Here is a 27,865-nt window from a genome sequence, read left to right as displayed (position 1 = left end):
CTTCAGAATTGAATATTTATTAGTTAATCTACTATCCTTTACAAGAGATCCCGTAAGTTTGGCCTCGGGCAACGGAATCTGTTTTAAAATCAAATTCCAATATTGTCCAATCTAATTATAATACCGGTCCAACAGATCAGTAATTTATTCATAAGAAATGCAAATAAACCTGGGACATCATCTAAATGTTAACAATTATACCGAACACGAATTCACATATTGCAAACCATGTTGGAGGTGAATGGCACATCTTTGTGTGTGAATGCGTCCTTCATAATACCAAAATATGTATAAAAACCACGCCGCGTCCCAAACTGATATCATTCTTGTTTGGTTTAGCAAATACACACAAATACAATGAGAGCTTTTTTGGTAAGTTTTAAATCGTCAAAAAAACTCAATTATACATTTATCCAATTTGAATGCTAATTTTTTGTTATTATTTTTAGTGTGTGGCTCTTCTTGCCTTCGTGGCCATCTCATCGGCCAAAAAAGTAGAAAAACAAACAACGAATGGCAAACGTGAAATCTCTTTGGGCGGTGGACTCTTGAGTTCTGGAGCCTCCCTTGGTGGTCTGTCCGGAGGATACTCCTTCGAATCTAGCTCCTTTGGCAGTGGCCTCTCCTCTTTCGGAGGTGCTTCTCTCGGTGGTGCTTCCCTTGATGCCGCTTCCTTGGGATCTGCCTCTCTCGGAGGTGCTTCCCTCGGCGGTGCTTCTTTGGATGCCTCTTTTAGCGGTGCTTCTCTCGGTGGTGCTTCCCTCGGTGGTGCCGCCATCGGTGGTGCTTCCCTTGGTGGTGCTATTGTAGGAGATGCCGCTATCGGTGGTGCTTCTTTGGGAGGTGCAGCCATTGAATCTTCTGGTGCTAGTCTTGACTTGGCTGGAGCTTCCTTGGGTGGTGCTTCATTGGGTGGTTCTTCTTTGGGTGTATCCACTATTGACTCTTCTGCCTCTCTCGGTGGTATCGGTGGTGGCGTTATTGTAGGCCCCGCTCAAACCATCAGCGTATCTTCCGGTCTCGGAGGCGCTCAATACGCCGCTGAATACCAAACTAAAGCCGCTCAAATCGAAGGAAAACTCGTAGGCAAAGCCGTTCAAAACACAGTTGTCAAGACTGTTGTTGAAAAAGTTGCTCATCCAGTACCACACCCCGTGCCAGTCCCAATTGTCAAGACTGTAGCCGTACCCCGTCCATACCCAGTACACTCCGTCAAGGAAGTTAAAGTACCAGTCAACGTAAGAGTACCAGTCGCCGTATCTAGGCCAGTAGCCGTCCAAGTACCACACGCAGTCCCAGTCCCAGTACAAGTTAAAGTACCAGTCGAAGTATCTAGACCATACCCAGTCAAAATCATCAAGACCGTAACCGTCCCAGTTGAAAGACAAGTCGTCGTACGCGTCCCAGAAGTAACCAGAGTAGGAGTTTCTCAACCTTACCCAGTTGCCGTCCCAACTCCAGTCCAAGTACGTGTACCAACTGCCCAAATCGTTCAAGTCCCAGAAGTCATCCCAGTTAAAAGCCATGTCCACACCAGAGTAGGTCAACTCGTCAACAGTGGAATCCGTGTAATTGGTTTGGGAACATTGGGATCCGCAAGCGGACTTGGTCTTGGCGCCGGTATTGGTGGTGGCGCTAGCGACATCTCCTTCTCTTCCTCCAGCTCTGGTCTTGGTTTGGGATCCGGCCTCGCTCTCGGCTCTGGCCTCAGCTCCGGTCTTAGCTCCGGTCTTAGCTCTGGTATCAGCTCCATCAGCTCCGGATCCGGATTGGCTCTCGGTTCCGGTATCGGTCTTGGCTCCGGAATCAGCTCTGGTGCTAGCGACATCTCTTTCTCCTCCTCCAGCGCCGATCTCGGTTTGGGATCTGGACTCGCCCTTGGATCTGGACTTAGCTCTGGAATAAGCGACATCTCCGTCAGCTCCTCTGGTGCCGGATTGGGTCTTGGATCAGGAATCGGTCTTGGTTCTGGAATTAGTTCTGGATCTGGCTTCAGCTCTGGATCCTTGATTGGTCTTGGAGGTGCTGGAATCAGCTCCGGAGGCGCTAGTATTATCTCTAGCGAATCCTCCACCGCCAGTGTAGGTTTAGAAGCACCAAGCAGGAAATACATTCCAGGCAAAAAATAAACATAATTATGTGATATAGTTTGTAAATAGACTAAAGAAATTAAAATAAACAAAGATACAAATTATTATGTTGTTTTTTTTTTTAAAAAAAAAAACTAATGCTGTTAAGTCATTTTAATTTATATATTATAAGAATTTTTTGATTTTTAAATTGGTAAATTTAAAAATAAATAAAATATATGCCTGAGTAGTATGAGTAATATAGTAAATAGTAATTAAAAAGAATATCAGGAAATTAATTCATTTAAGAAAAGGTTTTTTTAAGATTAATAACAGAGGTTTAGTAAAAAATTATAAAATTTTTTTATAAATTTAATGTTTATTAATTTTTGACTATGAACTAAATATTAAAAATTAAATTTTGTAATATGATTCATTAAAATAAATATAATCCCAGTTTATGTTATAATAATAAAAATTACTTTAAGCTCAATTTTAGATAACAAATGACTAAGTTATATTAGTTCGTTTTATTAGCTTTCAATTTTATTAAATGATAATGTAATTATTGCCCATGTGTTTAAAATACAAATAATTATGTAAATCTTTTAATAAAAAAATAAAAAAATTCTTTAAATGATGTGTCTATAAACATATGATAAAATATTCATAATTATACGATCTTGTAAATATTTTTTCTACGAATTTGGTTGAATCACTCATAAATTAAATCAACCGGACACATCAAGAAATAAATAGAATATATTTAAATGTCAACTAAATTAATTTTTAAATTTAAATGTCATTATTATTTTATAAACAATAGTATGCGCAAAAATTAAAATTCTAGTTTTACATGATGACATCCAATATACAATTGCGTTACCCAAATAAAAAAATGATGCTGTGTTTCATATGCAAATATCAGTGTAAATTTTTATGTAAAAAATATTATGAATAGTAAAATCAAAAATAGATGACATTGAAGATAGATATGGGTTAATACTATTAGGAAATATTTTGTAGTAGGCAATAAAATAAATGTTAATTTGCAACCTTTTCTAAATTGATATATTATAATTCTCGGAATATTTTCTGTAACCAATTCAAATCTATTTTATTTTGAAACTAATGTATTTTAAGATTACATAATGAGATTAATTCAAAACTAAATTTATTAAACTCACCCACTCATTGTACTTTTAATTAATGATATGCTAAACAAGGCCATTATATACAAATTTAGATTTTTTATTCGAAAACTATTTTTTATACTCTGATTTGTAATAAATTATTAATAAAAAAGTAACATTATTTGTTAAATAATTTGAATTTTTATATGATTTTAAACAGTAAATTTTATTTTTATTTATATAAATTTAATAGTTAGTTAATTTAAATAATTAAAATTTAATTTAATTAATTTAATATTAGAACAATTAAAAATAAAATAAATGGTTTTATTTTTTGAGAAATAATATTCTTTTATATTTATTTTGTTTAAAAAATATTTTATAGTACACATATGTATATATGTATATATATATATATATATATATATATATATATATATATATATATATACTGCATAATATTTAAAATTTTTTTTTTAAATTTTATAATTAATTTTATACTACAAAACATTTGAAATTAATGTTACAGGTTGTGATGGCACTTCATTTTCAACAGTTCTATTATTATCATACATTAACGCATATTAATTATAATTTATGCAAAGGTTCTTGTTCAACATACATGTGTAAGCAGAAAAGTTGTTTTAAATTTTAATAATCAATAATATGTGTAAATTAATTATTTACTACATTGTGTTTTTGTCCATATATCAAAAATAGCATTTAAAATAAAATTAATTAATTATTCTAACATCCATTTCGGCAAAACACCTAACAACACTCGGTTTATGTTAATTTTTCTACGAGGATTTCAGTGGTTGTTCCACAAATGACCCCAAGTGATAGTATACAGTCAAATTGTTTAAAATATTAAAATGTCACGCGGACGCGGTTGTATCATCTCAAAACTGGATTTTCTAGCTCGTCCTTCAAACTATCGATCTGCATTAGTATAAAATGAAATTTTTTTAACAACGAAATCATTCTCGTTTCAGAGCTTCACAAATACAATACTTACAATGAGAGCTCTGTCGGTAAGTAATATTAGAACCACTCTCATTGTTGGTTTATTTATTTGTAACACTATATCAAACAAATATCTAATGATAGAATTTATTTCAGTTCACCGCCTTATTCGTCTTGGTGGCTCTTGCTTCCGCCAAAAAAGTCGAAGAGAAGAAACGTAGTCTTGAAAGCGGCAATGTGATCATCCAAAAGAGCATCAGCCTTAACGGCGGTGAAGCTTTGGGAGGTCTTTCCGGTCTCGCTTTAGGAGGTCTCGGTGCTGGCAGCATCAGCTCTTCCTCTTCTCTTGGTGGAGCTGGTTTGGCTCTTGATGCCGGTCTTTCTGGTGGTTCAATTGGCCTTTCCGGCGGTTCCCTCGGTCTCTCTGGTGGTGCCATCGATGTTTCTGGCGGTTCCATTGGACTTTCCGGTGGTTCTATCGGTCTTGGTGGAGCTGCCTTGGGAGGTGGTGAAATCATTTCCTCTGGATCTTCCTTGGGTCTTGACGCCGGACTTTCTGCTGGATCCATTGGTATTGGAGGAGGTTCCCTTGGTCTTGGACTCGGTTCCCTTGGTCTTGCTGGTGGTGCCATTGGTGGTGGTCAAATTGTCACCTCCTCTCTATCTGCCGGAGCTGCTGATGCTGGTATTTCTCTTGGTTTCGAAAACGGTGGCGAAAGCACCAACACCCAAGTCAGGAAAGTTGTACAACACGTCAACGTCCCAGTTCCAGTAAAACAACCTTACGTCGTCACCAAGGCTGTCCAAGTACCACAAGCTGTCCCAATCCACGTCACCAGAACTGTCCCAGTTGCCGTTCAAACCAGGGTACCAGTATCTGTACCAAAACCATACGCCGTCAGAGTACCAGTACAAGTACCAGTTGCCGTTAAAGTACCACACCAAGTCGAAATCCCAAAACCATACGCCGTCATTGAAACCAGACGTGTTGAAGTACCAATTGCCAAGACCGTTGTTGTCAAGGTACCCCACACCGTCCAAGTTCCAGTACCAAAGCCATACGCCGTTAAAGTACCACAAGTACAAATTGTCCCAGTCCCACAACAAATCTCTGTCAGAGTACCACAAATCGTTCACCAAGGAACCGAACACACCCAAAGCACTTTCTCCGTCCAAAGCAACTTGGCTGGCATCGGTTCCGCTGCTGGTTCCGGTGTAGGTATCGGCTCTAGCCTCGACATTGGATCTGGCATTGGTATTGGATCTGGCATCGGTCTTGGATCTGGCATCGGTCTTGGCTCCAGTGCCGGACTTGGCTCATTCGGAAGCTCTGTATCTCTTGACTCCGGACTTGGTTTGGGTGGCGGCGCCGCTTTGGGCTCTGGAATCTCCACCATCTCCACCGGCATCTCTGGAATCGACTCCGGAATCAGCGGTGGTGCCTCCCTTGATGCTGGATTCGGCGGAATCGGCGGTGGTGTCAGCAGCATTGTATCCGGAGGATCCGGACTTTTGAGCGGAGAAGCCCTCTCCTCTTCTTCCGAATCCGTCAGCTTGTCTTCCGATGAAGGATACAGCTATGGAGCTCCAGATCTTCAACTAGTCAAAAGAGACTCCAAAAACGCCAGCAAGGCCAAGAAACACTAAGTGTATATAAATGTAAATAAATTTATAAAACATACATTATGTTAAGATAAAATAAATGTGATATAATTTTAAATTTTGGCTATTTTATTATATACTTCCCAATTGGAACTATACTTACCTACGAAGAAAATACGGTGGACGAAATATTTTACACTATTCACTGCACAAAATAACAATAATAACAATTCTGTAGATAAGTACTTACCATTAATGAAAGAAGTTTGATTTGAAAATATGGTACTCACCTGTAACAAAAATATAAGCATTAAATAAAAAGTAATTCCTTGTGGTAAATATCATTATCATTACTAGGGAATTTTTCACCATTGGACTATTATTCTGACAGTCATTATCGAATCATATACCGAAAACTGTATCAAAAACTACTTATTCTCGGTTATTTCGTAAAGCGTCTGTGATTTATGATGGCATCACGCAGTAATCATTGGCTCGTTCTGAGGCAAATGTAGATTACCATTAGGATATCTAGTTGAGAAAGAAAACCCAGATAAGTACATTTTCGTGTGTTCTAATTACCGTCATCAAATTCTCGTTACTCACGATCGCTTGCGACAATAACACTCACTTCCGAGTAATTGTGCGCTATCAGAGGAGCAACAGGGATTCTCAAGTAACATTAAAAGCACGGGAATAAGGGTGCATGCGGTTATGGCATGAGGTCACGAGACAGTCGATACGGGCGGTAACGTCGTTACGGGCCGAAGCAATAACGCTCGTTCGCCAAGCGGCGGGACGCTAGTTATGGCCAAATGCGAAAACTGCAGCCTAATGGAATATAGTTCGGGCAAGTTATCCGGAAAATAGTTGCTATCGCACCGACGTACGGATTATGGAAACCTCTTCGGGGCGGTTTAATGTTTCATGTAACCGGCGGTTTTTAATATTCGCTGATTTATGACGTTTGGTCGTATTTTCAATTTTCGAAAGGTGAGTTTCTGGCACAAAGTTGCAATAAACGATGCGGTTTCTTCTTGGTGGTAACGGGTATATATTTCTGTAATGTCTTAATGTTCTGGAAACAAGTGCATGTTAGAAATGTCGACGTTACCTCCATGATCTGGATACAAGTAAATTGTTATTGAATAGGTTAAGGAGAAATGTTTCAACAGTTAACACACTCAGGTCTTATTGTAATTCATTAATGTTAACAAATTTGACAATTAAGAAATGAAGAACTAAAACAATGTTATCAATTTTAGTTAACTTAATGTTCACATTGTATGTAATTTAATTTAATGGAAGTTAAAAAAACTTTCATTAATTTAAATATCGAATATTTTCAGTAGTTAAGAAAATACAAAAAATTTGAATATGTTGAATTATATATTATCTAAAAATTCATTTCTAACAAAGAAATAATTAAAATTTAATTTTTTAATAAATAATTTGGTGAATGTACAAACTTTTAATCTAATATATACAATATTTATCATAAAACTTAAAAGTTACCATTCTTAATTTTGACATTTTATTAAATTAAATATTTAAATTTATTTCCTTTAAAAAATACATTAATGTTTATTCCATTGCTTTAAAAGAAAAACTTACTGTAAAAATTTATTAGAGTTGTTTGTCATGTCTATTAAAATGCGTAATATATGAAATAAAATTAAATTAGATATTATTATGTTATATGCTGAAAGACTTGAGAAATTTTAAGAGAGCTTTATTAAAGTAATAAAATAATGTATTTTTAAATTAGGATTATTAATTTACATTTTAATGAATAACTGATTTTAAAATAATTAAAAATTTGGCTTTAAGTTCATTCTTATACTGAATATGTTAAATAAGAATATTGTTTAAAATTTGGTTATTTCAAGTAATAGAAATATAATTTAAGTGATGGTATTGAAAATATAAATAATTTTAGAATGTAGATTAGGGTAAAATAAATTTTATTTATTATAAACGAATATCTTCTATATGTATGACAATTTTACTTTCACCTTTCAATTAATTATTAAGTAATTTGATAAAATAAAATGAATATATTCATAAAATTTAACAATAAATTCATTGTTGTATTGGGGAGAGTCTGAAAAATTACTGAAAAATTTGATACAAAAATTAAAAAATTTTAGAATATTAGGGAGCTAGGAATTTGTATATTGATCTTTGTACCAGAATTTTATTTTTACATTTTGCTACGGAATTTTAAAATTGGAAATACTTGGTAAATATTTTACTCTTGTAATGGAAGGAGTCTAAAAATATTAAATTATAATATTGTTTAAATTATTTAAATTTATTGTGATATTTGAATGAATAATTTGTTTCTGAAAAGAAAAAAGAATTTTAGAATTATTTTTAAATTTCTGATGAATAATTTGGTGCTGAAATAAAAGGAATAGGAAATTTATCTAAGGAAAAAAAAATCCGTAAAAGTATTAGATACACACTATGAATTTATAAATTAGTTTCGTACAAGTTTGAGTTAACACTAAACGTTTAATAAACCAAAGTAAAATGTTTCAGTGAAGCTAAAACACTGTTTAACTTTTAACAATTTGCTGAAATGAAGCAAGTTACCTTAAAAATAGAGATATTTTAAAATACTTTTTCTGATAGTTTCCTATGGTTTCTTGTTATTATTGGTTGCATCTTTTAAAAGCTCTGGTGTTACATTCCCCTTTATATTTCCAACGCATAGCTATGCTTTTGGCCTTTCCCATAAATCCGTATTATTGAACCGTAATATCACATTGAATTACATTCCAGTTCAAACAACGGGCTCAGGGTTAGCACCTATTCGGAACGTTTTAATTAAATATTTGCGGCACGCCGACGTTTATAACAAAATATATAATAATTCCACTCTCCAAGATCCTCATATATTACGCCGGCGTTGTCGCTGCATTAATTTGGAGCCGGATGTCTTCCGTGTTTTCCGTAATACGCATACGGGACACTATGCGTCGGGGTTGAGCCTGGAATCCGGAGGCGGACTGTCCTAATTGCTTTGTTTGCCCTGTATGTTTATTGGTTTAATTATATTATATTCCGACCGAATTAATTACAAGTAAACATCGGTTGACGTTTCCATGGAAGGTGATAGTTAATTCACTGCAGTAACACCTTCCTAGGCAGCTGGGGAGTTTATTAAAGCTTGGTTTTTGTGGTAACTAAATATACATTTTAATTGTTTACAGAAAGTTTCTATTGGAAACTAATAGGTATCAATTAACTTCATTGGTATTGACTAGTTTAACCCAGTTAGTCGGTGGATATGGACAACAGAACAAAAGCGAATTTATGCAAACTTTGCGGACCGCCCCTAAATTATTTTTGACGCGTTGAATAAACAGAATTAATTTAATATAAATTAAATTGCCGGACGAAACATATCGAAAATAATCGGGCACAAATTAAACAGCACAATTCCCGCATGATAAATGAAATAATTCGCGGATCCACCTCTATTTGAATTACGTCTAATTGACGTTCCATGTTGAATGTATCGTCCGGATGTGAATAGTGTGCAATTTCACAGAAAATCGGCTGCGCAGAAATGTCGTAGTCGAAAATAAATTAGGGTAAACATTTATCGCGGGCATACGTGCATGTTGTATGGGGCGAAAACGGAGGGACCCCGTGCCACAAGCCCGGAGCTGTTTCTGACAATACTGTATAAATGCCCCCCCATTCGAGATGGATGGTTGTTTGTTCCATCGATCATTTTGATCAGTCTGGACCTGATCGGAGCCAGTGCGCCAGCCTCGGGCACCGAATAAAGTTCCTGCCCCGTGATTTATTTGCTTTAATGAAAAACTATTGTTAAAACATGATCGGACCAAATAACTGGATAAATAATTTCGTGCGTCACTTTTGATGTATACGGCCGTTAATCAAGCCGGTGTGAATGTTTGATTCCGATTTTACGGTTTCGAATTATTCAAATCGGCGTTTTAATCGATGCAGTTTACCTATGCAAGCTTATCTGAAGTTATCCTGGTTGAATCTTTGAACCCATTCAAAAGTTATGATCCCCATATAACGTTACAATCTACTTCGCCGTTTGATAATTATGATTTGCTACTTCATGGATATAAACGTTTTAATTATTTTGTATCTATTAATTTTTAATTATTGAATGAACGCGGATGTCTATAAATAGATGTAATTTTCTTTTAAATCAATTACGCCTGTGCTGAATAAATATTTATCATTAACTATTAATGTCAAAGGAAAATTTGCAGAAATCCATATATAACATTTACTTCTAGACGATACATTCAAAATGGAACCTCAATTTAACGTAATTCAAGTACCAAATAAATAGACCTGAGAATCGTTTAATCATGAAGTGAATGAGTTGTTTAAGTTATACTCGACTATTCCCCATATGTTTTGTCTGCAACATCATTTAAAGTGGATAAATTTAATTAATTGCCAAGACAAATATGACACTAAAATTAAACAAACTGTATAACAGTATGTGTACGGTTTCCTTTATTTAATATTGATAATAAATGTGTATTCAACTTGTGGTTTTTCAAAATTTTTACTCTATGTGGTTAATTATTTAAATAAAAATTATTAATACCTGTGTTACTAAGTGTATTTATGTAAGTATTATACATATTTATTTATATTATAACACTATTTGGGAAAAACATCAAATTGTCATAACATAACCTCAAATATAAAATTCTTAAATTTGACAGTTTAAGTATAATTAAATTAATAATTATATATTCCCCAATATTACATACACGATACGTTCATTATGTTACTGTGACTGTTACAATATAAAATATAGTATAAAATTTATTAAAATTGTTTATATCATGTGGATTGTTAAAGCTTACCATACCTTATATTGTATACCGGTTGGTTCTTGATATTTGAATTTAAAGAGTCCTAGTAAACTAATTTAAATTTTAAAATTAACAATCAAATTAAAAATCACAGTTAATGTTGTTTTGTGATTATTTTTGTGATTATTGTTTATTATTTTACTTTTAGATTTTAGGCTGACTATATTTTTTTAGGCGTGTACCATCTTAGAAATTAAAAATTATGGACGAATATCAGGATATGTTAGAACAACTTTTCATTAATACCAACCTTCACTTCGACGAAAGCTTACGAGAACAATTATTAAAAACAGTCGATGATCTAAATCGTAAATTTGATGGAGAAGTGAACAAAAAATTTCTAATAAGAGTCACCGTTCTACATATAGCTTGCTTCATTGGTTGTGAACCTTTAATAAGATTTCTTGTTGATGTTTGTCCATCTCTAATAAATCAAGTGGACTTAGACGGACGTCCACCTTTATTCTATCTAATTAAGAAATACCAGCCAGAAAATTTGAGCATGATTGAATTGTTAATTAGTAAAGGTGCAATCGTTCCACTTGACTTCAAATGGGCCGATTCATGTAATTGCAATTTATTACATGTAGCAGCGGCGTATGGCAATAGGCATGTGGTAGATCTAATTTTAAATGAAAGTGATCTTTTGAATAAAAAAGATTCGGGAGGACGTTCTGCAATTTATTACTCTCTAACTTACAAAAATTTTGATACGTTTGAGTATTTGATTGAAAAAAATGCAGATCTTACTCACAAATTTAGACGATGTAAATCAACTAATGACAATTTACTGCATTTAGCTGTTTCACTAGGAAAAACTGAAACAGTTGATGTAATTATTAAGAAAATCCCAGAATTGGTGCATTGGAAGAATTCTTTGGGACAAACTCCGATAGTTTATGCATTTGAAGCCAACAATATGCCAATAATTAAACTTCTGTTGGATAATAAGGCTGAACTAGACATAAAGTTTACATGGAAAGGATTTGAAAACAATAATTTGTTACACGTGGCAGCGTCCCACAATAATATTGAATTAGCAGAGTTACTTCTCTCCAAACATCCGGAACTACTTGATCTAAGAGATGCAGTGAATTGTGCGCCCATTTACTACGCAGTCGACAACAGTAATACTGAGATGGTAAATTATTTACTAAACATAAACGCAGACATTTCTTTCCTTTTTTATATGGATGGGGATGGTTGTAATTTATTACATCTAGCTGCATATAATGGTATTATTGATATAGCTAAAGCTCTTTTACATAAAGATCCAGGACTTCTAAATAGAAAATCAAAATCCAATTGTACACCACTATTTTATGCTATCGAAGAAGATAATGATGAAATGATAAAATTCCTTCTGAGTAAAGATGTGGATGTATCCTTTGAATTTGACAGCGAGTGGGAACATTCCAATCTTTTACATTTAACCACCGACACAAAGTTAGCTGAAGCTCTTTTAGACATAGATCCCGAGCTTGTGAATAAAAAAAACTCCTGTCAGTTAACACCACTTTATAATGCAGTCGAGCAGAATAACATAGAAATGGTTCAACTTCTTATAAGAAGAAACGCAGACGTTTCATTTACGTTTTTGTGGGACAATTTGGGCTCCAGCTTGCTGCACGTAGCTGCTTTCTATAACTACACAGAAATTGCTCAGTTATTAATAAATCAGGATCCCAGTTTGGTTAATTTAAAGAACGCTGGGAACTTACCACCACTTCATTACGCTTTAGAACAACGCAACGATGATATGGTTGTTTTATTGTTAGAAAATAATGCAATTGCTGATCCGAAAACATCAGTAATTTCCATGTTGTTTTATCTGGCAGCTGAAAATGAAAAAGTTGCTAAACTAATTCAAAATAAATGTCCAGATCTAATTAATAAAATGACGTCTGAAAATTTTCCGTTACTTTTCGATCCAGTTAACGGTAATTCGTATGAAAAAACAAAATGGTACATTGAACAAGGAGCAGATGTTTCAGTACAGTTTACATGGCACTCAAGTAACACCACTATTCTTCACGTAGCTGCTACCAAAAAGGATACACGTATTGCTGAACTAATTTTAAGTAAAAATCGGGAACTGGTGAATCTACCAAATGGTGATAATATGCCTCCTCTGTTTTATGCTGTTAAATTTAGAAATCCGAATATGATATCATTATTGTTGAATAACAACGCCGAAATAGATTATTTAAAATATTTAAAAGGAATGTCCGAAGATAGTCCTCTACACGTTGCTGCAGAGTTGGGACATTTACAACTCGCAGAGAAGGTATTAGAAAAATACCCTGATCAGGTGAATAGACTAAATGTAAATGAACAAACGCCTCTTGTTTGTGCTGCTTTAAACAAAAAGTATGAGATGGTAAAGTTCTTGAGAAGCAATAACTCTGACATTGGAGTGAGATTCACTTGGATCGACAGGTTTACAAATTTATTACACGTAGCTGCAGCTCAAGACGACCAAGAATTAGCTAATGATATTCTTAAAATAAACCCTAACATTTTGAATACCATAACCAGTGGCGGAAAAACTCCTTTATATTACGCTGTTGTAAACAATAATGTGAACATGGCACAAATTTTGCTAGAGAAACGTGCAGATGAAAGTCACATAGTGTTTCGCTGGGAATGGTGTGATGGAAATACTTTAATTCATATTTCTGCAGATAAGGGACTAACTGAAGTAATTAAAGTTATTATAGATAAGGATCCTGAGCTTCTCAATGTTGTGAATAGTTTTAATCAACCACCAGTATTATATGCTATCAAAAATAATCACGAGGATACGTTAAAATATTTTCTAGATGAAGCCTGTGATTTATCTCTGGAGTTCCTTTGGAATGGTGTTAGAGGAATGAATTTACTTCATGTTGCGTCAGTGGTAGGAAATCTAGAAATGGTTGAATTGATATTGAAGAAAAATCCCGAACTAATAAATAAGAAAAATGAGTGGAATCAAACCCCAATTGTTTGTGCTAGCATATTTGAACACCAAAAAATTGTACAATTTTTGCTCGATAATAATGCAGATTGTTCTGTTAAGTTTATGTGGAATTGGGTGAACGATAATAATTTATTGCACGTTTTATGTTTCTATGGAAACATCGAACTAATTGATACAGTACTAAGAAAAAATCCAAATCTACTCAATGATAAGAACGAAAACAATCGCACACCTTTAAGTTTTGCAATACAGAAACGTCACACTGAATTAAGCAAATATTTAATTCACATGAATTGCGACGTTTCAACGTCGTTTAAATTTATATCTGAACAAAACAATTTGCTTCACATTGCCTGTTTAACGCACCAAGATGAAATAGTTCAGATACTTTTAGGAAAAGATCCCAATTTGGTAAATGCCACTGATTCATGGAACAGGCCCCCTATTTTATATGCGGTTCTTAAAGGGAATTTGGATTTGGTGGATATATTACTAGAAAACAATGCTGATGCGTCGATTCTATTCAAGTGGGGTTGCCACAATATGAGTTTATTACATGTTTGCAGATATGAAAAAATTTCTGAAAGAATTTTGAAAGCCTATCCCCACTTAATAAATGTAAGGAATTCTAAAAATATGACGCCTATAGTTTATGCAATGAACAATGTAAATAAATCAGGTATGGCACAATTTTTCTTAAAACATAATGCAGACATTTCGGTTAAGTTCGAATGGGATGGTGTACCTGGAAGTAATTTAATGCACGTGATAGCGTCCTTAGGATATTTAAATATTGCAACCAAAATCTATGCCAAAAATCCTGACCTAATAAAACAAAAGAACAGCATGGATCAAACACCCATTGTAGAAGCCATCATTAACGATCAGTTATTAGTGTTTAATTGGATTACATATACTAATCCAAACTTTGCTAATGAAAGATGCGATTACTACAATATTGTACGAGGAAGTTTATTACACATATCTGTTTGTAAAGGTTTTATGAAAATATCACAAAATATACTGGCAGCAAATAGTCGATTATTGGATGAAAAAGATGCGAATGGATACACTCCTCTGGCAATTGCTGTGCAGGAGAATCAGGATGCTTGTGTGGATTGGCTGATAAATCAGAACGCTAATTGTTGTTCTAAAACAAATAAGGGTAGGAATTTGTGGCATGTTTTGGCGGAAAGTGCAAAAGGGAAGGTGTCGACTGCTAATTTGTTGTACCCACACTGTTCTAAACTGATAACTGAAACAGATATACATGGAAGAACTGCTCTGAAACTTCTTGAAGGGCGCAAGACATTCGCAGGTAAACAGGAATTACTTAAATGGTTCAAAGAAAAGTTGGAGGAGACGAATGACGAAGTAACCAACAAAGAGTCAGATCTGGGGAATTTTTTAATCTTTTTAACAATGTACTTGAATTATTATTATAAACAATATGTACTTAACAATGAGTACTATATTTTTTTAACAATTTTTTTATTAATTTTAGCTGTTTTTACGTCTTACTATATTTAAATGTTTAATATTTAATAGGTGATTTTCTAAAAAAAGTTTCAATAACTTCAAAAGTAAATTAAATAATATCTTCTTAATTGTAGTTTTATTTTACATCCATTCGTATTACAACTTGGAAACTTCGTTTTTACAAAATTAAGCCTAATAAATAAAGTCATCGAATATTTTAGGCTCAGAATGAAGGTTCGCAAGTTCAGTACGCCATAAAAATGTACTCCTCCATTAAACTTTGGCAAAGGAGTTGGTCCTTAAACTTCGAATATAAAGAAAACCAATCTTTCTAATTAAAAAAATCTTCGGAACCATAAATTTGCATAGCAATAAAAACCTCTCTGCGTAGGACAATAAAACACTTCTCGTTTGCGTAGGTGGATCCAACGACTTTATATCGATCGCGGATGAACGCAGACTTCGGTCTGTTACTAGCACACTAATTACATAATAAAATAACTTTATTTCACTTTAATTAAACCTCGGGTGATATGTCATGACACACCCCACCCTTGACGTAGGTGCGGTTTTGTCTTTTGTCCGTATTTTGATTCAATTTGCTTTTGTTTGCGTACGTTCGCTATAGCTATGTTTTAAACGCGCCGTTCATATCTGCTACATTTCCCATTAACGGCACAATGAGCCAGATTGACATTTATTTAGAATACGCCGCGACGGAATTAATAAACACTGAATTTTATATAGGAGTTATGTTCTGGAAAATGTCCAAATAAATGAACACATGTCACGTCAATACGGACTATTCTTAAAAAAAAAAAAAAGATTTTATTTGTTCATAATTAAATTATGAATAGTCGTTAGTTTTTAATCATAACTGTTTATTCTGAATTAAATTCATTCATAGCTTCACAATTAGTGTATATGAAGTTAAAACACATAATTTTATTATTTAGTCAAAAGTGAATATTTTCCATCAGTTTTTATTAAATGAAGTTTGTGTGATAAAAATGCCTAAATAAACGTACGTCAAGCAATATGGTCTATTTTAAACTATTTTTTAAAATCGTGATAAATATTTCAACCTATGGTTTTGATTTAATCGTGTTTTTTATGTCGTTTTATAGTGATTTTCTAGTAAATTGAAACGTGCAAATACAACCGGGATTAAATTATAAATATTATAACTCCCATTCATACATATTTTTAAGCAATACATTTCCTTTTTTAATTAAAATGTTGTTTTATGCATTTAATTATGGCAATCTATATCTATCTATCTATATATTTATTTGAATTTTATATCATATAGTATTTGAGCTGGGCTTAAATATAGTAACTTTAATTTTAAAACGGAATATTATATCTGTGATATTTACCATTTTCGTTTTATAATTTTTGCCATTTTACGAATATATATTCCTTCAAGCTTCTTGAGAGTTCATGTCGAATTTGGTTATAAAGTGGTCCTCCATGTTTTCTTTAGAGTTGATGTCCGGAAATAGGGATGGGCAAGGTAAAACATGGTTTGGTCTTTTAATCATTAATATTTTTGATTTTCGAAAGGAAAATATCAGTGATATTATATATTATGTTGTTAGGTTCCCTTCTGGAAATACTACTAACAAACAAAATCAACCAATTTGAGTTACAAATAAGATAAGATATAAACAAATTCACCAACCTGAAAAGTTTTGTAGTTTTACAGTTTATTAAACGGTAAAATGGCCAATATTTGCGATAACAGTTCCAAAACTAAAACGCCATTTAACCAAAGTTGCCGGCAGTTCACAAAACGAGAATAGTGGATAATGCGGCATGATATTCTGTAAATTGTGTGCTCATTGGGGATGCAATTTAAGGTAAGAGGCATAATCTGATATATAATTTACGGGGCAGTGAAAAACAGTATAAAACTTTATTTTATATGTTCGGTGAAGAGGAAAGAAGGCTTTCGGTTGTGTTTAGGCCACATATCCGAGTCGCCCAAATCCCCCGGGATTTGAAGTGGAGGTGTAAACTCGGTCTGGATGGTGTGATCCCAGGTGCGTCGCAGACACCTTAAAGTGGAACAAACCAACTAAACCATTACGACGGGAATTATCGCCCGGAGTTTTAAGGGACTCTTCCCGTTAACTCGCCACGAATACGATGTGGTCGTGAGTACCGTGCAGTCTGCACTCCAACACTATTTATTTACGGGAGATGGAGCATTTTCTGGTGAGACGTTCTTTATAAAAAGTATCCACTATTGATTTTACGTAAACGTTTGTTCTGTCGGTGGGTAAATAAAGTGGTTTTCGTTAAGAGAAAATGTGCAACACTATACTTTTGCTTTATTCGATCACACTTCGAGACTGGAAATAAATGGGAAAGAGTAATTTAAGGACCGCACACAAAGTCACTAAAGTACACCACATCAATTAATACCTTAATGGGAAAACGAATTCTTTGAGAAAGGCGTCTGCAAAATCAACATGTTATTTTAATTGAAATGGAATAATAAATTTATCCAATCAAAAACTTAGTAAGAAGTTATTAATAGTATCTTTTATTTAACATCATTAAATCTTCTTCTTTAATTTTATTTATTCAATCGATTAACTCTGAACTAAGGTAATACCAATGCAGAATTGTAGAATATAAAAAAAATACTTACTAGACTACTAGGGTACTGTTTTCTCACCATAATTTATTATATCAGTAATTAATATTTTTGGAAAACGTTTTTTTCCGACTTTTTAAAGACAAACTCAACTATTAGACATTTTTGCATCACAAATTAGAGTGATTATAATTACAGTATACCTTTGAAAACTGTGACTTTTTTCCAACACATTAAAGATAAATTCAACAAAGGCAATTTGTCACACACGTTGTAAAAATAACTTTTGCCAGACTTTCACAACACAAAAAAATTCGAAGAGATTAACGTCTAGGTAAAATAAAAGAAGGGGATTGACGTGCCTTAAGTTTTTGCCGTACCCCCCAGCCGCCCCCACTGGGCACAATTGCAGTGGCTGAGTTTGTGAAAAACACGAATGGGCGACCGAACGGCGCAAAATTTTCTTGCGAATATTGTAAATTGCCGGAGAATTCTTATCTTGACAAAGCGGAGTTAAGGAGACAAAACAACGTAAGCGAAGTTTGTACCCACCGGATAGAGCAAACAAGACAAATGTCTTAGTTGGCGTCGGTTGACTGCTCTCTTTATGTAAGATGAGATTTCTTGGATGCGCACGGAGGACTAACGAATAAACTGTCTTGTTTTATTGGGGGATCGCACATTCATAAACAAAACGATCCGTCAAACCGTTTCTAATCTGGTTATAAATTAGTTCGAGTTAGAGTTTTCAGCGGAATGGTCAGCACATTTTGTTTATTCACCGCAAACTCCACACGGAGTTGCTTGTTAAATTTAATTGACAGTTTTAAACACATATTAATTCAACATTTTGTTGTATATTGATAAGCTAAATTTTGTTATGGTTTTCCCTGACATATGTAGTTGAATGTCTGCCATTTTAGTTTATAAAACAGGTAATAAAGATAGAATAAGATATCAATATTCAACCAACTTTATTTTTATACTTAAATTAATATCCTCAGTTGTTTAATGTAAAACAGGCAATAATTCTACAAAAATGCTGACAATGTACCAAAGGAAGCCCTTTCTTTTAATGGTAAATTTAATGATATTGAAAATTGAAGAGATTTTAATAAAAAATACGACAAATGTTTTTATAATACACAAAGATCGAAAAGTTTTTGAGTGTCCAAATTTTGAGAGAGATATAATGCATAACAGAGACAGTAAAAATTTGCCTCGTAGTAGGGAATTTTACTATATATGACGTTCATAATATCTTCTTCAAGATTCGGCGAATAAAGACAAATTTACACTTTAAACCATCAGTTTCAAAATTTAGAAGACCTTTGGGTCAAGAATCTATTCCTTCACTACACTAGTTTTGAGTTTGCCAAACTTTTTTAATAACATATTTATTGCAATATAATTTCACTCGTATTCTAATTTTTGAAATAATTTAAACCCTGCTCAAAATAAAAAGTTATATAAAAACATTTATATTAATTAATTTAAATTAAAAAAATCGTTGTTTTAAAAGAATGATTATGTTTTTTAATTTGTTGCTCTGGCGATTGTATATATCTTAAAATTAATAATATTCTCGTGAAACTTAAATTACATGTAAAAATGTAATTCAAAGCCAAACTCATTAAAAGTATCTAAAAGGGAGAAATGTCACATAACAAGGAGAGGCAACTTAACTTTATTTTAATCAAAGAGCCCGTGTTTTAAAAAATTGTCGACCGGTCTTGAGAAGTTAGATTGTTGTTGTTTGCAGAGTAAATAAAACATGCACTCGAACTTTGCATGACTCCCGTGGCGAACCTTTTGGTGGATTTTCCGCCAGGCTGAACCTTCAACTAATTCGACTCGCAAGTTCTCGTTATAAGATGATATAGGTTTGCCTCTTGATTTTACTGAAGGTTTGAATATATCTTTAATTCCGAAATTATAATTAAAGGCATTAAAATGATTAAATCGGCAAAGGCGATTATAGTAATTTCCAAGAGCCCCGGGATCCACAAGGCACTGAGGTGGGAGGAGTGTCGGTCCCCACCAGTCGCAACTTCAAGCATTTAATTGCAACCGCCGTTTTCAAAGCGGTTCAAACTTCAAAGTGAAAAACAGTTCGGCTTAATCGATTTCTCTTGACGCCTTACCACTTTAACTTGCCTCCAGACTTCGTTCCAGACTGGCGAGTGACATTATTCGATACCTACTCGTGATTTAAGAGCACATCAAAAATTGACCCTCGCTCAATTTCCCAATCGTTTGTAAACATTAGGTGCTGTTTCATCGAAAACACCTCTTACTTTAAGACAAGTACTTCGAAATAAAAAAACACAGCTCGGCTATAAAACTGGTCTGGGTAGATCTGCAGCTCCGTCTAATGCATATACAATAGGGAATGTAAAACCCAGATGAATAATATGAAATGAAAAGCGGGATACAATAGGTAAAGTACTTTATCCCAGCTTAAATTTCTAAGTTCTTCTTTAACTTTAGTTTAGCGTTCTGCTAGTTAGTAAGCATTCGTGGGTAAGGAATAATAAGTCGGTCTGCGGGCTCAAATCCACCGTGCATTGTCTAGTACACACGAAATTTAAACTGGTGCATACGGGAGCTTATGGAATTTTTAACTTAAATAATGCACAATCACGCATTATGATTTTACATGTGTAGTGGTTATGCTGGATAAAAGTTGAATGGTCCTTTACAAAATTTGATGCTCGATGAATTTTACGAATACGTACAATAAAAATATAATATTTATTTGATTCGAATTAAGGTATTTTGATAACTAATTACAAATCAATGTTACATCCCATATTTATATTTTTTGAAACATTTATTTAACAATAAAATAAACAGAAATTTATTGAAATTTATGTCAAAGTTAAAAATAGAGAACAAAAATTTTATTTGAAAGGTACGACAACAAAGAAAGAGACAAACGGGTGCAGCAATATGAGATGTATTTGTAATATCAAAAAAGATAAAATAAATACTTTGTCGTTGATGATAAAATTTCTATATATACTAAAAATAGTATCCTGGGGCCCGCTTATAATAGGTATAATATAAAAAAGCAAAATATGTCAAATGAGTTTTCAGTACGTAAAAGCCCTGGGATGGCCACTGAAGACCGGGATCCAATTACTCTAAAAGATGTTGACATTTCCCTCGAGAATGACTCGAGCTAGCACTTTGTTGGTCACGCGAGCTTTATACATCGCATGACTGCCAACCGAGTTAAAATGAAAATGAACTGCTAGATCGGAACATTGTAAATATTGCCTTACAATTGCTCTCTCTGATATACGGCAAAAACACCAATAGAATAACTACATAATTGCGTACCGAACTCTTTCATTAGGGGTTAAATTTTTCTTGTATTCCGTGTTGGTTCGATTGTCTCGTTTTGTACCCCATTAGATGAAATTATGTGGTTAACACGTTAATTACATATCGGATTTTGCCTAATTATAGGCATAATGTAAATGTTCTGTCGGGTATGGTTGGTTGTAATGGGGGTGTAATAAAAGCCAATAGTTGCTTATCTAGTTTTGCTGTTTTCTTGTCAGAAAATTATACCGATTCTATTTGTACACGTTTGGGTAATAGATCGTACATGTTACCTCATGTTTTTTATAATTATTGTAATATTATTATTTATTAATAATTTGCAAATATTCAAGATATTTCAAAACAAAAGAGTTTGATTTTTGTGTATGAAATAAATTGCAAAATATAATTGTTTTGTGAGAACCAAATTTTACATTTTTTATAGGTTTTATTATAATTCAAAATAAACAAATGTTTTGTAACCAACTTTAACTGTGTTATACTGATGCTGAAGAGAATTTTTTGTTATATATTTTTATTTTATTATTAAGAATTACTAATAGAATAATAAAAATTAAAGATTTTATTTAATATAATATATTTTAGTTAGATTTTCAATCTTTACCTTTTTATTTTGGACCAAATTACAAAATTATGATTTTTTTATTATTTTTATCAAATCTTTTTTTATTTCATATTTCATTCATACATTTATATTTTCTTATTATTATTTTAAATGTAATTTTGAAGGTAATGAAAATTGCTAATTTTAAAAATTAAATCTAAGATATATAATCCTTTTTTCTTAAATTTCAATTGTTTGTATGATATTTCTTATTTGTTTTTAAATTTCAATATTTTCTCAGGTTAAATAAGTGAAATTTTATTTTTATTAAACTTCTTTTGCTAAAATGTACCTCTATGTGTTTTCTTTTAAATTTTGCATATGTTAAATTAAATTTCAAAACAAATATTATAATATTATGGTATGAAATAAGATCCAAAATAATATAACGGTTTATAAAATCCAAATTATAGTTTTTCTAATAGATTTTATATAAAAACAAAATCCTCATCATCAGTACAAAATTTAGCTACAAATTTTATTAAATTTTATACAGATATATTTTGTTTTTATTATTTATTTTATTTCTCTCTTAAAAATTACAAATTAAATAATTAATAATTTAATTATCTACTTATTCTATATTATTTTTAATTTACCTATTCTTCTAAAAATAACCAGATAATGTAAAAATGAGGAAAATTTAATAATTTTTGAGTTATGTTATTTGTTTTAATTTAATTAATTGATTAATCAAAATTATTATTATTAATTTTAATATAATACATGAATAAAAGTATTTTCCTTTGGTTTTGGTTTTCAGTTTCTTCTACATTTTGTTTATTAGTCTGTCAAAATATGGTTAAAGTAAATAAATTTATTTTAATGTAGATAGATAAAACTTAAACAAAGCTTCAAAAATGAACTTAAACTCTTTTCATCCTGGCCCTTTAATTTTAAGTGTCACATTGAAGACTAACAAAACCTCTCTTATATCACGTATTCGTAAATATTTTTAAAAGTTTTGGAACATTAAACTAATTATAAGTTTGATGTACTTACAATTAAAGAAAAGAAGTTGTTGTCAACTACAGCAACCACACAACCGAAGAAAGCTATTAACATAATGATGATAGAGACGGCGATCAAGATGTAAACGCCGATGTAGAAGTTGGTAGCGTCAAGTTTGATCAACCACTCCTGGATGCCGTCTTCCACTCGCATCCACAAGCACAAAGCGAAAATTGTCAGGCCCAGCATCTGAAAATTTAAAAATGATTAATTAGTTAATTGGAAATTCTATGCCTGTTTTTAAAGTTGAATTAATGATTTGACTGATAATGATGTAGGCAACAAAGTACAATTTATCCGTGTATATGGATAGAAGAGAATAGGAATGTTCACACAACCAATATTTGTAGTAAAAAATTTTGCGTGTTCTAATTAACTAATTAACGTTAAGCCACAATTCGGTGTATGCATTTTAATGATGAAAGTCCAATAATTTAAAGCATATTTCGATTTTATTTTATGCTAATTAATTATGAACAAAATACTTAAAATACATTTTGTAGAATTAATTAATTTCTCATTCTCTCAGTGAGAAATAAATAACTAAAATGGAAACAAACACAATGAATTTTCAAAACGACATTAATAGTTTAAAACGCGTTTTATTATAAAATTTATCTGTTTCTACGGTTAGTTTTAAATTGCAATTGCCGTGAGCCACAAATCCTAAAATCTAGATGCAATTTTTGCTCTTTGAACTTTCCGTGCTCCGAACCAGTTAAAACGGTCGCTTATTATCGAACGTTTTAAATTTGTCCGTTGAAAGCCAAGTTGTAAAACCACTTCAGATAATCCGGGTAACGGATCGTCGACGCCTTAAACCGTTCCCCACCGTTGATGGCGGCACCTCTATCATCGTAGCCGAAATATTTGCAAACTATCGGGACGATAATCGTTATCATAAGAGGGTCGATTTGCGACGTGGACCGTATGCGATCGCCTCCCCGCCGCATTCCGCCAGATGAAATTTTCGGGGGTGGCATTCGCGTCACGCGCGTCCTGGACTCGCCTACGGATGTTTATTGTATCAATTCCGCGTAAGCCGTCTCGGCTATGGTCCTGTCGACTGCCGGGGGCATTTCCCAAATGAGAGCGGATGAGGGAGACGTCAGAAATGTATTGGGGTTTATGGAGATACCGGATGATGGCCGATATCTGGGGTATTGACGTTATGTGACCACGCGGAATGCACCCAAATTGGGGGCGAGCTTTTTCTCCTTCTTTCTTCTTCTTTTTTTTTTCATGGTAACGGTTTTATGGGGTCGCGTACTTTTATTATTTATTTCCCTGTTTTTATTGGATTCGAGATATCGGAACATATATTTTCGGGGACTTTAAGGTGAAACTTTTAACATGTCTTATTTATAATCCATATGTCAATGATAACCAACAAATTGGTCTCAAGAAATTTTATGTTTTATTTATACATATAATTTTGTTTTATATAAGTTGATTTAATTTTTTTATATGTAAATTTATGATGATTTAATAATCCTCTTTTGTAGAGTAGAGTCACTTTTTAGATAATATATTTTAAACAATTTAGGACTTTCTAGAAAAAATACTAAATCTTTGAGTTTCCAAAAATATTTTAAACATTTCAAGAGTTTCTAGAAAAACTACTATTGCTTTGAGATTCTAAAATTATGATATGAAGTAATTATTGTATCAAGTAAATGACTAATTTCTTGTTTTTAATCTAATAAAAGATAATATATTTTAAACAATTTAGGATTTTCTAGAAAAAATACTAAATCTTTGAGTTTCCAAAAATATTTTAAACAATTTAAGAGTTTCTAGAAAATATACTACTGCTTTGAGATTCAAAATTTATGATATGAAGTGTTTATTGTATGAAGTAAATGTCTAATTTCTTGTTTTGAATCTAATAAAAGATAATATATTTTAAACAATTTAGGATTTTCTAGAAAAAATACTAAATCTTTGAGTTTCCAAAAATATTTTATACAATTTAAGAGTTTATAGAAAATATACTACTGCTTTGAGATTCAAAATTTATGATATGAAGTGTTTATTGTATTAAGTAAATGTCTAATTTCTTGTTTTGAATCTAATAAAAGATAATATATTTTAAACAAATTAGGATTTTCTAGAAATAATACTAAATCTTTGAGTTTCCAAAAATATTTTAAACAATTTAAGAGTTTCTAGAAAATATACTACTGCTTTGAGATTCTAAAAATATGATATGCAGTGTTTATTGTATCAAGTAAATGTCAAATTTCTTGTTTTGAAACTAATAAAAGATAATATACTTTAAACAATTTAGGATTTTCTAGAAATAATACTAAATCTTTGAGTTTCCAAAAATATTTTAGACAATTTAAGAGTTTCCAGAAAAAATACTACTGCTTTGAGATTCTAAAAATATGATATGAAGTGTTTATTGTATCAAGTAAATGTCTAATTTCTTGTTTTGAAACTAATAAAAGATAATATACTTTAAACAATTTAGGATTTTCTAGAAATAATACTAAATCTTTGAGTTTCCAAAAATATTTTAGACAATTTAAGAGTTTCCAGAAAAAATACTACTGCTTTGAGATTCTAAAAATATGATATGAAGTGTTTATTGTATCAAGTAAATGTCTAATTTCTTGTTTTGAATCTAATAAAAGATAATATATTTTAAACAATTTAGGACTTTCTAGAAAAAATACTAAATTTTTGTGTTTCCAAAAATATTTTAAACAATTTAAGAGTTTCCAGAAAAAGTACTACTGCTTTGAGATTCTAAAAATATGATATGAAGTGTTTATTGTATCAAGTAAATGTCTAATTTCTCGTTTTGAATCTAGTAAAAGATAATATATATTAAACAATATAGGACTTTCTAGAAAAAATACTAAATCTTTGAGTTTCCAAAAATATTTTAAACAATTTAAGAGTTTCTAAAAAAAATACTACTGCTCTGAGATTCTAAAAATATAATATGTAGTGTTTATTGTATCAAGTAAATGTCAAATTTCTTGTTTTGAATCTAATAAAAGATAATATATTTTCTAGAAAAAATACTAAATCTTTGAGTTTCCAAAAATATGATATGTAACACCTCACAAGTATTCATTGTACTGAGTAAATGACAAATTTCTTGACTGAAACTAATAAAAAATAGTATATTTTACACAATTTAAGATTTCCTAGAATAAAAACTAAATAAATATATTCCAAACACTTTTCTTACAAATATCGATCTAATTGAAAAATGAAACTGAAAATTGACAATTATGTATAACGATCAAAAATGCTTTTCCTACATTTTCAGCTAAATTTTTTCATAATTTAGGACCTAAAATTACTAAATCTTTAAAAAACCATTAACAATTTTAAATACTATGGTGATTACGTATGAAATTTCTCAAAATGTGTAAAGTAATTTAATTAATAGTAAATCGAAATATTGGTTTAACACCCCCCAGCAAGTACCAGAGTAAGCTCCTAACTGTTTATAGAGATAGAATTTACTGGTAGCATTTATTTTTGCATATAAACCGGTTGAATAGTATTTAGCGGTGCACCGCAATACTCATCCATAACATTCGTAAATTCAAATAAGCTTTCAGCCTGTGCAACAGCAACCGGCACTGTTCCGCCCGGTCATTTATCTTACGATATTAATTGATTTTTAACGCGCCGCCATAAATCGAGGGAAATAGTGTCAGCCGGTGCAGTGCCTAGTTATTTGTCGCATTATGCATGATATGAGGCCCTCGGTCCGTTCGGCTTAAGCACCGATCGATGCTTGGTCCGGTTGCGCCCTCTCACTATCGAGATCCATTGCCCGCTTCGTTGCCCTTTCTCCTGGTCCACTGCATACGATCGCTGCACAAAATATTTGCGAAAAACGGTCGGGGAGATAATCACGGAGCCCCGGACTCGACTAAAATCCGGGTATTGTTTCCTGCTCCTGTGCGGTTTTATCGGTGTGAAACAAGCATCAGTTCACTGGCACGTTGCATAATTTTGGTGTTGTATGCCTCTATGAGCTCGAATTAAATTGACAAACGAATTACTACTAATTCATACTTCAACTAAAAATACATTTTTCTAGTAACGTATTCAGATTCTGATTAATTAGATTTTTATTATTTAGTTTATAATGCACATTCATTTTGTTTTGATTTAATACATTATATTTGATATTTTGATTAGTTCGCTAAACAATATCATACAGAAATTTAACTACATCTTTCAAAAAGATTTAAAATCAAAATATTTTTTTAGAAACTGAAAGGTGCAGTAATTTAAATAGGAGATATAAGTAATTGTAAAAAATTATATAACCATCCCCAACGATATTAAATAATAACCAAATTAGAAGGATTTAAAAAATGAAGGCACAAAGTTATTTATATTTTATTTTATATACACTTTTTATTTAAATTGAATACCAGAAATTTCACATATTAATACAATAAATACACCTAATAGTGTTTTAAAAACAGGGGCTAACATAAAAAAAACTTAATAACTTTTTAGAAACCTACTTAAAATTTGACTAAAGAAAAATTTAATTTTCTCGTACCAGCTTTGTAATTTTTGAGCCGGAGCATCAGTATATAAAATCAAATGATGTTTAGATATTACTCGCTAATCGGTTTACTCTTTTAAGGATCAAATCAACTGCAATTACGTTCCGATTAAAATAAAAGACAAGTTACTTTTCCGGAGGTAAACTTAATTAAGGTGTAATTAGAACCGTCGCCGATACCAATAAATTGACGTGCTTTGTTTACGTTAAGGCTCGCAAACACCGACAGCACTTTTTGGGATTAAAGTGGAGCCGTACGAAAAGCTTTTCATCACAACGAGTAAACGACAACGTTCTGCGACAAATAAAAATAACCACGGCTCTTATGTTACGTGAAAAACGAGACGCCTTTATGCTATAATATTTTTTTGACAATAAACATATAACGCGAAATTTAATACTTTTTGCCCTGGCTCTATCGCTTTTTTTTCCTATTTCTTTTTTTAATTTAGGCAGCTGGATGTGTCGTAATGGCACTCAATTACGAGTTTGGAGAAAAGGTGCCAAGTGTGCCTTTGAGTGTTGGAGTTTTAACGATGAATATTCATTCATGTTCAATTATGTTGTTTTATTTAGTTTTACTTTCGTACCTCGAAATTTATTTGAATGGAATTGCAAAAACTCTTAACAGTTATTAACATTAGA

At 32.3% G+C, this 27,865-nt stretch overlaps 4 protein-coding genes across 4 annotated transcripts in view; 3 read left to right on the top strand and 1 right to left on the bottom strand.

Moving 5' to 3' along the window:
- Positions 1-27,865, bottom strand: part of LOC109596467 (tetraspanin-2A) — a 76,273-nt gene that overhangs the window by 28,085 nt on the left and 20,323 nt on the right. Inside the window, exon 2 of the mRNA XM_020012017.2 lies at positions 22,660-22,857. Within this exon, the coding sequence (XP_019867576.1) occupies positions 22,660-22,857 (198 nt within the window). The remainder of the gene's footprint in view (positions 1-22,659; positions 22,858-27,865) is intronic.
- LOC126266182 (uncharacterized) lies at positions 329-2,194 on the top strand. The gene is made up of 2 exons (XM_049969500.1): positions 329-372; positions 450-2,194. The coding sequence occupies exons 1-2, from the start codon at positions 358-360 to the stop codon at positions 2,127-2,129; spliced, it is 1,695 nt and encodes a 564-aa protein (XP_049825457.1). The 5' UTR covers positions 329-357; the 3' UTR covers positions 2,130-2,194.
- On the top strand, positions 4,194-5,888 carry LOC126266183 (uncharacterized). The gene is made up of 2 exons (XM_049969501.1): positions 4,194-4,236; positions 4,325-5,888. The coding sequence occupies exons 1-2, from the start codon at positions 4,222-4,224 to the stop codon at positions 5,813-5,815; spliced, it is 1,506 nt and encodes a 501-aa protein (XP_049825458.1). The 5' UTR covers positions 4,194-4,221; the 3' UTR covers positions 5,816-5,888.
- On the top strand, positions 10,318-15,154 carry LOC109596466 (alpha-latroinsectotoxin-Lt1a). Its single transcript, XM_020012016.2, has 2 exons — positions 10,318-10,404; positions 10,831-15,154. The coding sequence occupies exon 2, from the start codon at positions 10,859-10,861 to the stop codon at positions 15,146-15,148; it is 4,290 nt and encodes a 1,429-aa protein (XP_019867575.2). The 5' UTR covers positions 10,318-10,404; positions 10,831-10,858; the 3' UTR covers positions 15,149-15,154.

Source organism: Aethina tumida, chromosome 7 (assembly GCF_024364675.1).
Source record: "Aethina tumida isolate Nest 87 chromosome 7, icAetTumi1.1, whole genome shotgun sequence".
In the NCBI taxonomy this organism is placed as follows: Eukaryota; Metazoa; Arthropoda; class Insecta; order Coleoptera; family Nitidulidae; genus Aethina; species Aethina tumida.
The sequence above is the reverse complement of the archived record's forward strand: the minus strand, read 5'-3'. Positions and strand labels throughout refer to the sequence as shown.

Coding starts and splice junctions, on each gene's coding strand:
- LOC109596466 (XM_020012016.2), top strand. CDS start 10,859: ATGGACGAATATCAGGATATGTTAGAACAACTTTTCATTAATACCAAC.